The following is a 12,610-nucleotide window of genomic DNA, read 5'->3' on the forward strand; positions in this document are numbered from 1 at the left end:
ACCCTCGTAAAATACCGCGTTAAATTTAATTTTAATTCTCCGTTGATTGGGGGCCGTTAAAAAGGGGCGCTTTTTTACGACAAAGTTTGTTTATGTCGCGCCACCTAGCGATACGCGGCCGGTACCCCGACGAGAATCGAAACGCGTTCCGTGGTTATTTACGATATTTTCGACGCGGGTACGATGCGAGAGAAAAAGAGAATAAGCTTTGTTAAAATCAGGGTTGGGTAGATATACGGAAAAAAAATTTAATAAACTCCACAATTGAGGCTATACAGGGTGGTCCGAACTGTATTCCGGAAACTTTGGCAGCATATTCTGCAGATAAAAATAAGTAAAAAAGTTTGTATAAATGTATATCCTAAAATGCTTAGTTTCGGTGTTACAGGGTGTAGAAGTCATTTTTTCATTTTTATTTCGATTTTTTCCAAATAATTTCTGAAGTAACGTCAATATTTGGATGAAAATTGGTGTCTCGGAGTTTTTTTGCATGAGAAATTTGATTTTGATATCAATATGACTCTCATTTGTAGGGGGCGCCATTTACATGTGTTTTAACTGTTATGAACAGTAATAACTTTTCTTTCGTACCTGTATAAAACTACTGGTGAAAAAATATACATTTCCGTGATTTTCTACATAAAAATGTCAATACATGTCATTATTGACAAAAAATAAACATGTTGAGTAGATAGTTATTTGACTGAAATGATAAATTTGTGAATTTTTAATTTTCTTAAATTAATCATATATTTTTCTTCGAAAAAATGACTAGAAAACAGTTCCTGTTGAAGTTTTGGCACAAAAGCATATCGAATTTATGATTTCAGTGTAATTACTATTTAATCAACATGTTTAATTTATGTCAACGATGACAGGTATTGATAATTTAGATTCCAAATATCTCGAGAACCATTACCCGTAGCGACTTTTACCAAGAGACATTTTTTATGTAAAAAACGTCGTAAATATATATTTTTTTACTCGGTAGTTTTATACAGGTGCGGACGAAAGGTTATTACTCTTCAAACCAGTTAAAAAATATGTACGTGACGCCCTCTACAAGTAGGAGTCATATTGACATCAAAATCAAAATTTTCATGTCAAAAAACTCCCATACACCAATTTTCATCCAAATATTGACGTCACTTCAGAAATTATTTGGAAAAGATCGAAATATAAATGAAACTTCTAAACCCTGTATCTCGTTTTAGGACATGTATTTATACGAACTTTTTAACTCATTTTTTTTGTAGAATATGCTGCTAAAGTTTCCGGAATACAATTCGGACCACCCTGTATAAATAAAAAATAGTTATTTATGTAACAAGTTGCGAAATGAACGACGAAGCATTGTCCGATAATTTTGCGTCCCGTGCTTAAAATACTCTTTTCGCAACGAATTTCATACAAGATTTTTTGTGAAAACGGATAATTTGAGATTTTCATACTATTATTATTATTTATTTTAAGTAGGTAGTAATCGGTTTCTAAGGTATTGTTTATGCATTTTTAATGACAAAGTTTCTGTCAGGTTCAAACGTACAAGAAATTTACTTATTCCGACTCCTACAACTTGCATTTCTCTTATGGTGCGTCCAGACCTGAGGAGTCGAGTGCGAGACGAGCGCGAGACAAGAGCGAAGCAAGAGCAAGACGAGTGCGAGACGAGAGCAAGACATTTTCTATCCATTTTTTGACGCAAGCCTGCCGCGAGACAAGCGAGTTGGATCATAGTGAAAGGTGACCGGTTTGTGTAAACATGTCCGATGAAAAACCTGCAGCAAATAATAACGCATAAGTAATACATTTTTGTATCTTTAACATGATATTTGGTTTGTCGTATTTTATTCATCGTCGATTTTTTCCCCTTTTACCCTTCATTTGTTTAGAGACACGACGTCTTTTACAAAATTCGTTTTTTAGAACAAAATGTTAAATAGAAATGTTATAGGAAAGGTTAAAAAGCACATTTGAAAATTACTGTAGTGTATACAATGTACTTCAAAAAGTGTTACGGATATAGGTATGTTTTAATGGAAGTACCCTATTTTTTATTTTATTATTAGATTCTACGTACAATTCGGTAAATTTTTTTGCATATCATATTACCTATATATCTAAAATAATAGATTTTGTAATAATTCAATTTGTTTAAAGAAATGTTAGATTTCGGTACGGTAAAAAGTGTCAGTGATGCATAATTTGTAAATTCTATTAAAAAAAAATGATAATACATACGGTGTTCCATTTAAAAAATTTGAGATTATTTAATTTTAAATAGTCGAAATTCATAAATATATGTTGAACACACTGTAGCATGTAACACAAATCGCTTTACCTACTACCTTGTAGGTATATCTTTTTCTTCGTCCCTATAAAACTATCCTAACAAATTTTAGAACTCCAATTTCAGAAACAATAGCATGACTGACAATTTTTTACGACACTGAAATCTAACATCTTTTGTTTAATCAAATTGAAATATTACAAAAACTATCAGTTCTAGGGGTATACCGTTTTAGGTACATATATATAACATTATACCTGGCATTATACATAAAAAAAGTTATAAAATTTTACGCAGAATCTAAAAATAAAATAAAAAATAGGGTATTACATTTAAAAAACCATGTTTTATCCGTAACAATATTTTGAACCAGAGTATACAGGGACTCTATAATAATTTTAAAATGTGTATCTTAACTTTCCTTACAGTTTTTCTATTTTTTTAATAATTCTCTTTTATATTCTTCTTATAAAGGTTCTATTCATCGATTGTGAAATATCTACCCACGCATCGGGTTTATTGTTTTTTTTTTAATATTCTTTATCTTATGGATTCTTTATATTGGTTTTGCTTTATATAAATAGATGAATTTCAGCTGATCTTTTTCCGTCCAAGTCTCCATTTCAATATGCACTAATATCAGAGCTAATATCTCGCAGTCGAGCGAGCCTACCAAAACCACGTCCAGACTTGGCCGCGAGCTTTCTTTGATCGGCCGTCGAAAAACCGACAGGGAACGGATAGCAACGAGGCTCCGTGGGTTGTCTCGCGAGACGGTCGCGAGGCTCTTGCGAGACCCCTCCACCCTTTGAAAAACACCGCAAATTTGGAATGTCTCGCGCTCGTCTCGCACTCGACTCCTCAGGTCTGGACGCACCATAACATTTCATTTTTTACTTTTAGGCACTAGTGCCTAAACAAGTGTCACTTTTAGATACTAGTGCCTAAAAGAATGTCATTTCGAATCTCAAATAAATATAAAAACTGTCAATTTCGAAACGCTTTCATAAAAAATATCTTTTTACTTCGGTAAGAAACGTAGTAATTTTTTTCTGAATTTACTACGTACCCAACCCTGCTTATTAAAGGTGTGTATTTTGTTATGTGGTTATGGGCCGGTTCGACCGTATTTTGGTGTCCTTTTCTGGTTCCTCGTCAACAGGCCCATGGGGACAATAAAAATAATATTACAATATGTTATAGAGGCGTGTGTCCCCGCGTTAAGTTGAACGATAAATTATATTTAATAATTTAAACGTTTCGACATTTAAATGTGTATAATTTTCGAAATTGCTTTCTTAATTTTCATTTATTTTCGTGGTTTCGACAGAGTTATAGGTTATAGTGGTGTTGATGGTGAAATAATTGATGGTATTTTATTTATTTATATATTTAGGAAAAATGATAAATAGTATAATGATAATGAATAAATAATAAGTAGAAAAAATATTTAAATTTAATATTTTGTTTATTAATATACTAGCAGATAGTGTTGCACAAGACCAGAATTCTTGTCTTGAAAATAAATTTCTTGTCTTGTCTTGAAATTCAAGACAAGAAATTTTCAAAGTCTTGTCTTGCAGATTTCTTGAATGGCAAAGTCTTGTCTTGTCTTGCAAGACTCTTGAAATTTCTTGTCTTGAAAAATTTTACATTCTAACAAAAAGGTAATAATATTTCTATATTTAATTTCATAGAAAGCGTCGTATACAAAATGTAATACGGAAAAATGAACAACAACGATGCTAATTTTAGCAAAAAAAAATCTTAACGGACCGCAAACGAACTACGTCAACTAGTCCGTTTGACGAGACAGGAGCCATTTCCAAATAAAAGCTGAATAAGAATAAGTAAGGTTAAGTTCGATTTATGGGTTTTGGGTTATTATTTCGTACCTAACCTTGTGCGTTCATTTTTTAGTTCTAGTTGTTAATTCTTGTTAGTTTATTATGTTCTATTTTGGTTACCCGTTTGTTACTTTTATTTTTTGGTATTTATTTTATTTTTTATTATGGAAGATTGGTTGGAAAAGTTTGGATACAGGGTATCCGGAAAGGTTATGCTGAGTGTACTAGGTATTTGCGCTATTTGATACCACTTTTTGTTCACAGAGCAATTTCGTGCATGGAAAGTAGTGCCGAATAGCGCAAATAGCGTGCTCCACGAACCCACCATTAGTTTCAACTACCGTTAGTTTTTTTATAATACCATTATACCAATATAATTTTGTGTATAATACCAATTACCAATATACGGTTTGTTGCCTCTACTTTATTTTATTTCATTCTCAACTCTAAACACTGGTTATGATAGAAAAGAAATGGACACTGGGCAATATTAATAAATAAACTATTAAATAATAAAATATTAATGCCGGGTTTATACAGCATTTGCATAAGTCGTAATCATAATCACCGTCTTAATCACCTTCATATAATCACAACGCAATTTTAATGTGCGTTTATAGAACAACATATTCATAATCATAATTTTTATATCATTGAAGTTGGGTAACATAATTAAAGGCTAAGTTCATGGTAGATGTCAACAGGTTTATAAGAAGTGTATATTTTAACTTTTATGATTATGACTATGATTGTGATTACGACTATGTAAATGTTGTATAAACCCGGCATAACTTGCGCAAAGACCTAATTATCACTTAAAAAAATGTAACATTTCTAACTTTCAAGAAATCTTGAGTTCAAGAAATCTTGCAAGACTCTTGAAATTTCTTGCATATTAAAGTCTTGTCTTGTCTTGAAATTTAAGACAAGAAATTTTGAAAGTCTTGTCTTGAATTTCTTGCAAGAGTCTTAGTCTTGCAAGACTTTTTCTCAAGACTCTTGTGCAACACTACTAGCAGACCTTGCCGAAACTTCGTACAACTTATGACTGTGAAGTGAAGTGCAGTGAAAGTTTTTTTACTGGTGAATTTACAAATTACCTCCAGAGAAATACTACTACTACTGCCATTACTCGCTGACGAGTACTTGACACACATCAGAAGATGTTTACGCAGGGCGTCTACTTTAGTGAGCTGTTCTGGTACTGAAAAGCTCGATACGTGATGCTATCTCTCTTCCGCACTCCGGACATCCAAAAATTTCATTGCTTTGTTGCCTCTTTACTTTTTGGTTGTCGCTGTTAATTGACTTTACAATTCTTCTCCATTGCGTTTTATTGTGAGCTGCTTCTTCCCACTCATTCTGCATGTTGCTTCTCTTTAAGTTTTCGTGGAAAATATCCTTGTAGGTACCTTTTGAGTTGTCCACCCGGTTTCCTCTTATCGTCTACAAGCTCACCGTAAAGACGAGATTTCGGTAGGCGGTTTTCTTGCATCCTGCATACGTGGCCAGCCCATCTTAAGCGGGATTTAATCAATTTCAGCGCTTTCGCAGCTAGCTTTTTCAAAGACTGATAGGTTTGAGACATGGTGGTACCATTTGATTCTTACATTTGTCTAAGGTGTCTCTGTTGCAACTTGTTTAATGCGTTCATGTGTAGGCGGTACGGCACCCAAGTTTCCCTTCCATATAACATGGTGGAGATTATTATTGCTCGGTACACTGCAAGTTTCGTTTTTGTGCTCAAGTCATGATTGTAGAAAACCCAGTCTTTTAAATTCCAGAATGCTTTTGAGGCGCTGCTAATTCTGTGCTGAATTTCAGAGTTGATATTTGCCTTTTCCGAAATCAAACTGCCAAGGTAATTGAATTCCGCTACATATTCCAGTAGTTCTTCTTCGATTTTTATAGCACTGTTATACTTCATAACTTCATGTTATGATTTTCCGGGGGAGTGCACATGATTTTAAATTTATCTATGTTCAGCTCAAAGCTTCGTATTCCCAGGTGTTTGTGTTCAGCATTTCTTGTAATTGCTGTAACCTTTTTTGCAACTAGAGCGCAATCATCAGCATATTGAAATTCTGTGATGAATTTTATACATATACATACGATACAAATCATCGATTATGGAACATAAAAGTATCGATACTCTGACACAAGCTTAGTTACACTAAAATTCTCATTCTTCAATGGTGTTCGTTTTAAAAGACTCTCACTTTACCTACTCTTAGTTCAAGTCGCTCCTATACACTTTCTAGCTTTATTTATACCGTACGTACTCCATTGTTAAGGCTTTTTAATAATCCCCAGCAACGACTACGTAAACCTCTAAAACTGGTCGATATATGCACGCTTATATCGGGGAGCGCTACGGATCGTAAATAGGAATCGTAAATTGGGAACAGAATCATTGCGCGAGCATTGGGGGGTTTTGCTCCAAAGGCGTAACGCTTATTATCATCCTCGTAAAGTGTGAAGGGGGATTAGACCACCGCGGTGGCTAATGCAAACCGACGCCCACGCCAAAACGTTAAACTGAACTATATTCGAGATGGCGCGTTATGGCACGACTCGAATGTCATAAGTGGACGTGAAATTCTTTCGCTTTTTAACGTTTCGTGCCATGATGACGGGTAGAGATGGGAATTCTAGTTCCTTGGGAGGAACTAGTTCCTTAGTTCTATTTCCTCCAGAAGAATAGTTCCTTGAACTATGTCTTTAGTTCACAATAGTTCCCGACTAACATTGACATCCCCGTTGCTTGCTAATGTTGTCAGTCAGAACTATTCACAGTATGATCTGTATACTTTTTATAATGTACGAAATATAAGAGACGTGTAATTTCGTTAAAAATTAATTATTCATGACATAGACATCTCATAAAATCAGAAACGTTTTTTTTATCTTCGCAATTGGTTCATGCAATAACAAAAGCACGAGAAATGCGGCTAGCATTTTTTCCTACCGTTATTATTTAAAAACATTTTTCACTTGAGAGACTGTCAGAAGATCATTCGATTAAGAATTGACGCATCGTTCGACGTAACTGCATTGTGTGTGGCCTGACAAAGTTTATATCTTCAGTTCAAATAGTACGGTCCTAGAACTGCCGGCGACCTGTATGTGAATAAGCACTTTTAGCTTCAATCTACTAAGGTGATTGAAGAGACAGGGTCCTGTTAAAAATCCCTTGACATTATTTAAGAAAATTATTTTTACTTAAATCCATGAAAATATTTGATTTTTTCTCGGCTGTAAGTCCTAAGAAGTGTCTTCGAGTGTCTTTTGACCGTTGCGTTGGAGGATTCCGCCTTAAGTTGGTTTCCACTTGAACCAGTTCTGGTTCAGTTAGTGAAACGTTCGCTCCTTTTCTAGCTAGATCGTTTGCTTTTTCATTACCTTCTAGCTCCTGATAAAATGGCAATACAAAGTAAAAGTATCCAAGATACAAAAAAAACTCTGGAGAGTAAAGGTTGATTCTCATTATACCTTCCATATCAGCTCCCTTCCGTTTCCCGTCCGTTTACATAAAATATTATATCATGTAAATGAATAGGACAATGCACACTATCCGTTCCGTTTCCCATCCGTTCCATATCCTTTCCTTCGATACATTTTTTTGGCGAACAGACTGAAGCGTATCGGAAACAGCGTTGTCAAGTTCTTACATTTGTACCAGCTCTGTTAAAATTTTGCTGATATTTATTTATTCTTTCACCTCTTAATTAAATCTATTACCTTTTTTAAAAGATACAAATTTTTAAAATAAAACTTTCGTAATGATATAAATTGTACAATAAAAAGTATGGAACGGAAGCTTACGTATAGCGTCAATACAATACAAAATACGGAACGGATATCGAATGGAAACGGAAGGTATAGTGAGAATCAACCTTTATGCAGACCATCCACTGAGACTAATGTTATAAAAAGAAAAAGTTAGCACTATAAAATCCTCGATTTTCCAATAATTTTCGTTCTTTTCCCTATACCTGCGCTACAGTTTTCCCAAGATAAACACATATTTTCCCGGCCAAGTAGGAAATTGCGTTTTCTTTCTTTCGTGTTGTTGTCACGTCAGCCAGTCGCCACCAGCGCCAACGCCCCCTGGTGATTTATCGTCCGACTATTACGACGCCTTATATATATTTAGGTAATGGCCGCGGGTCGAAGTCGTTTTAACTCGCACATTCAATAGGCAAACATTTATTTTCCCTTCGTTTTTTTCGCCTTTTTTATTTTTGGTTTCGTGGTGCAGATCGTTGGGAATGATGGCGAATAAACGACTCGACGAAGTAGTGAATACGAAAGTTCATAATTATTTGATATCGTTATCGATAAGAAGGCGTTTTTATTTTTAGACTTTGATGTATATAGACTCTTTTATTTTTTCGTTTTGTGTCCCCACCTGTGACGATCAAAACACTGAAGGAAGCTATATAGAAACTACCATCAAAATCAAGCATCAAGAGACGTGGCAAGACCGTGAGGACTGCGCTACAGTTCGAAGACTGTGGCCAGTTGTAGATAGCAAAAAGACAAAATAATTACCAGAACACAAAAAGAACCTAGTATAATTATAGATGTCATCACTGGAAACTGCCCCACGGGGGTAAACCTCGTGAGATGGTAGATTTCCAACGACGACTACTGCAGAGAATGCGGACATCTGCTGTGCCACTGTCCGGCACTGGAATACCGAAGCTTTAAAACTTTAGGGCAATGTTTTTTGGAGGGACTAGAGGAAGCAGCAGAAGCCAACATCAGCGACATTGGAAACATTGCAAAGAGCTGGAGGTGCTTTAATGCAAAGAAAAAATGAGGGGAAGGTTTGGTACAATAAAACAGAGGTATCGCAATGGTCCCAAGCCCTCCGAGTGAGGATATAACCTAACCATCCCGCTTAAGTCAGCAATCTATCTTGTGAGCTATTCCAAATAAGGAAATAGTTAAACTCCTCGTTGACATTAAATATATCTCGAATCACCCTTTGGACAAATTTCGAAAATCACCCGAAGAAATAAATATCTTTATCGCCTCTCTAAGCCTTCGTCGGTCATCGCATTCCATCGTTAAATGGCCACACCACCACAGTCGCACACAACATATTTCCACAGAGCTATAATGATGATTTTAGTCGGTTTTATGTCCGGCCAGCTACCTACCGTCTAATTTATGTGCTTCCCCCGAACCGGTTGTCCCTCGCTATATGGACAAATTCGTTTGTCACTTGCTGGGAATTTATACGTCTCCTCGGCAAGATCGTGGCATTTAATCGTGTATTTTGATCGAAGATGGAGGTCTAAACACATATTTCACACCCCTTTTCATGATACGAGGCTTCAAAAGACGTCTTTAAAAATTATAAATTGCAAATTAAGTGTAAATTTATATATATGATGAGTTTTAAATAAGTGCACTAAGTATAAAAGTGCACTAAGTATAAAAGTAGCATATTTCGTAAAATAAAAGCAGCATATTTTGACTTTTGACTTTAACATATTTCGACCCCAGAAACACGATTATGAGATTTTTTTCCGGAAAAAAAAACTTTTGAATTTTTTGAAATTTGTTGTGGATTTTTGTTTAGTTTTTAGCTAAAAAACATTATTTCTTGATAATATGGCAACATATATAGTTGATTAAATTTACAAAAAAAAAACAGAAAAGATCCAGTGATTCTCAAAATTAAAGCAAAATATTTTTTTTGGTTAAAGTAAAATAACTCGGTTATTTAGGACTTATTTGAAAAACGGTAAAGAGAAAATATGTTTCTTTTATCGAGATCTACCAGCTCTGAAAATATTTGCACCTATTTAAGACTCACTCTGTATATGCAGTATCAAGTAAAATTTCCATTTATGTGTGGAATTTATTTAAAAAAAAACGCAATTTGCTTTATTGTTTTTATAAAGACTAGTATTTGAGATTCTTTAGATCATAATCTAAAACCACAATGATACACTTAAATGGGAACTACTAAAATTAATAAGGGACATTTATTCTAATTCAGTCAGTGGAGACTAGAGCCCTGTCTCAAGAGTGCAATGATTATTGTACTATTGCTGGATCTATGTAATTTTCAGTAAAATTATCTGCTCTTTCATCTTTACTCTGGTTTAGAAACTCTAAACCATTGTTCTTTGCGCACAGAAGTTTAATAGCTAGTCTTGTGAAGTTTAAACTGCGCGCCATAATTTTTCAACTAATAAGAAACCTGGGACCACATTTTTGATATATCACTACTATACAGGGTGATTCCTGTAAGTCGGTCATGCTTTCGAGGTATGATAGGGGACGTCGAAATATTAATTTTGATATAGCACACTATGGGTCGGAAATGCTTCTTACGCAAGATACAGGGTGTTAAAGTTTTTGAAAAATTAAAGATATTCTTTAATAGTTTTTTAACAGTTGAAGGTATCGTTATAAAATTTCATTATAGAAATCTACTTAGCAGAGACAAATGTCTTTTAAATGTAAAAAGAAGAGGTTTTAGTTTCAGCCAGTGGCGTAAATGTGACACGCATTGGGTAATTTTTTCAAAAAAAATAGTACGCCACTGATGAAAATAAAAATTTCGGAGTTTTTTTATTTACTCGGTAAGAAAAAATGTCTCTTGCAACTTTCTTCTATCTAACACCATTTTGTCACAACTTAAAAATAAATAATTTTTTTAATGAGAGTCTTAAATACAGCGAATTATTATAACTAGAGGGCAGAAACACATGTGCATCGTTAGCTCCCTCCTATTTTGTAACTTTAGTACTTTTTACTATTAGCTCTAAATAAATTTTTTAAAAATTATTAATTTAAACTAGAATTTTTTTTTATTGTTAATAATAAAATTCGTAGTTTTAAGGTTATAATAATTCGTCATATTTAAGGTTTTCATTAAAAAAATATTTATTTTTAAATTGTGACAAAATGGTGTTAGATAGAAGAAAGTTGCAAAAGACATTTTTTCTTGGAAATAAACCGAGTAAATAAAAAAACTCCGAAATTTTTATTTTTATCAATGGCGTACTATTTTTTTTTGAAAATATTACCCGATGCGTATCACAGTTACGCCACTGGTTGAAACTAACACCTCCTCTTTTTACATTTAAAGTGTCTCTGTTAGGCACACTCCTATAATATAATTTTATAACGATACCTTCAACTGTTAAAAACTATTAAAGAATATCTTTAATTTTTCAAAAATTTTACACCCTGTATCTTGCGTAAGAGGCATTTCCGACCCATAGTGTGCTATATCAAAATTAATATTTCGACGTCCCCTATCATTCCTCGAAAGCATGACCGACTTACAGGAATCACCCTGTATAGTAGTGATATATCGAAAATGTGGTCTTAAAAACTTTAAAAACTCAGTAATGGGTAAACAATACATATTCATGTGGTTGTAAATAAAAAAAGGAAATATCCATACCTGTCCATTCTTATCCATCTCATTATTCGTCAGCTTCACCTTCTCAAAAGACACCACCTGCTTCCTGAGCTGTTCTCCAGAAAAAGGCGAATCTGGATGTGCGTAAATCCTGCAAGGAGCCGGAGGATCCGCTTTTCCAGCCACCAACCACGAAGACCGGTGATACGCATACCTGTACCTTTTGTTATCTACCGGTACTATGTCCAGTAGTACTGCGTATCTTTGTTCGGGCCTGATACCGGTGAAGGAGACTCTGAGAGTTGGAAACATCCGCCTGAAAAAAAAATAAAAATAATTAGTATACAGCAGGTTTTACCTTAATTAGTACATTAATTGTATTGACTAAAAATGTTAATGAATAACTTGGATCTTCATAGTCAACAGTAAACTACAGTGGGCTCAATTACAAAGAGAGTATCTAAATATTTGAGGGAGGCTACACCATAAATTGGAAATGGATAAACAAGTTGAACGTGATGATGATTCCTCGTTCAGTGGCAAGTATATAAATCTGGAAACACATTGTGTCAAGTTGTGAAAAAGCTTCCAAAATAGAGAAGTTGATTCTTTGACTTGTAACTAGTTCAACAGGTGTTTCTGAAAAACTAAAATAATTAAAAATAAATAAATAATTGACAATTAAAATGAAAGATGCGAATCTTGCATATTTCTTGCTAATTATTCGACATAAAATTGCATAAATAAATAAAGCTGCAGCCCCATTAACGAATCGATCCATCAAATTCGTAGTTGAGAGATTGAACGGTGTGTAAAACGAGACTTGGTTCCCCCGGGGCTCATGTCAGAACCATCTTTGATTAATGACACTAAATGTATAACTAAATCGTACCTACGGAAGTCGCTGAAAAATAAAAGAACGGAACAAAACAAACAAAATTATTTTATTAAGGAAACCGTCATGATGAGTTGGTTTTTTTTTCGAAAAAATACGATCTATTTCTAATAAAAATTATAAATTTGTTTTGTAAATATTTTCTTCTGTAATCCAATCAAAAATTATTGTATATAGATATAGTT

General features: G+C 34.1%; 1 protein-coding gene across 1 annotated transcript in view; it reads right to left on the reverse strand.

The window, feature by feature from the left end:
* The window catches only part of LOC115878738 (T-box transcription factor TBX20-like), a 107,277-nt gene that overhangs the window by 22,110 nt on the left and 72,557 nt on the right, over positions 1 to 12,610 (reverse strand). The window contains exon 3 of the mRNA XM_030895322.1: positions 11,573 to 11,846. Within this exon, the coding sequence (XP_030751182.1) occupies positions 11,573 to 11,846 (274 nt within the window). The remainder of the gene's footprint in view (positions 1 to 11,572; positions 11,847 to 12,610) is intronic.

Source organism: Sitophilus oryzae, unplaced genomic scaffold, assembly GCF_002938485.1.
Source record: "Sitophilus oryzae breed Bouriz unplaced genomic scaffold, Soryzae_2.0 scaffold_1521_pilon_pilon, whole genome shotgun sequence".
NCBI lineage: Eukaryota > Metazoa > Arthropoda > Insecta > Coleoptera > Curculionidae > Sitophilus > Sitophilus oryzae.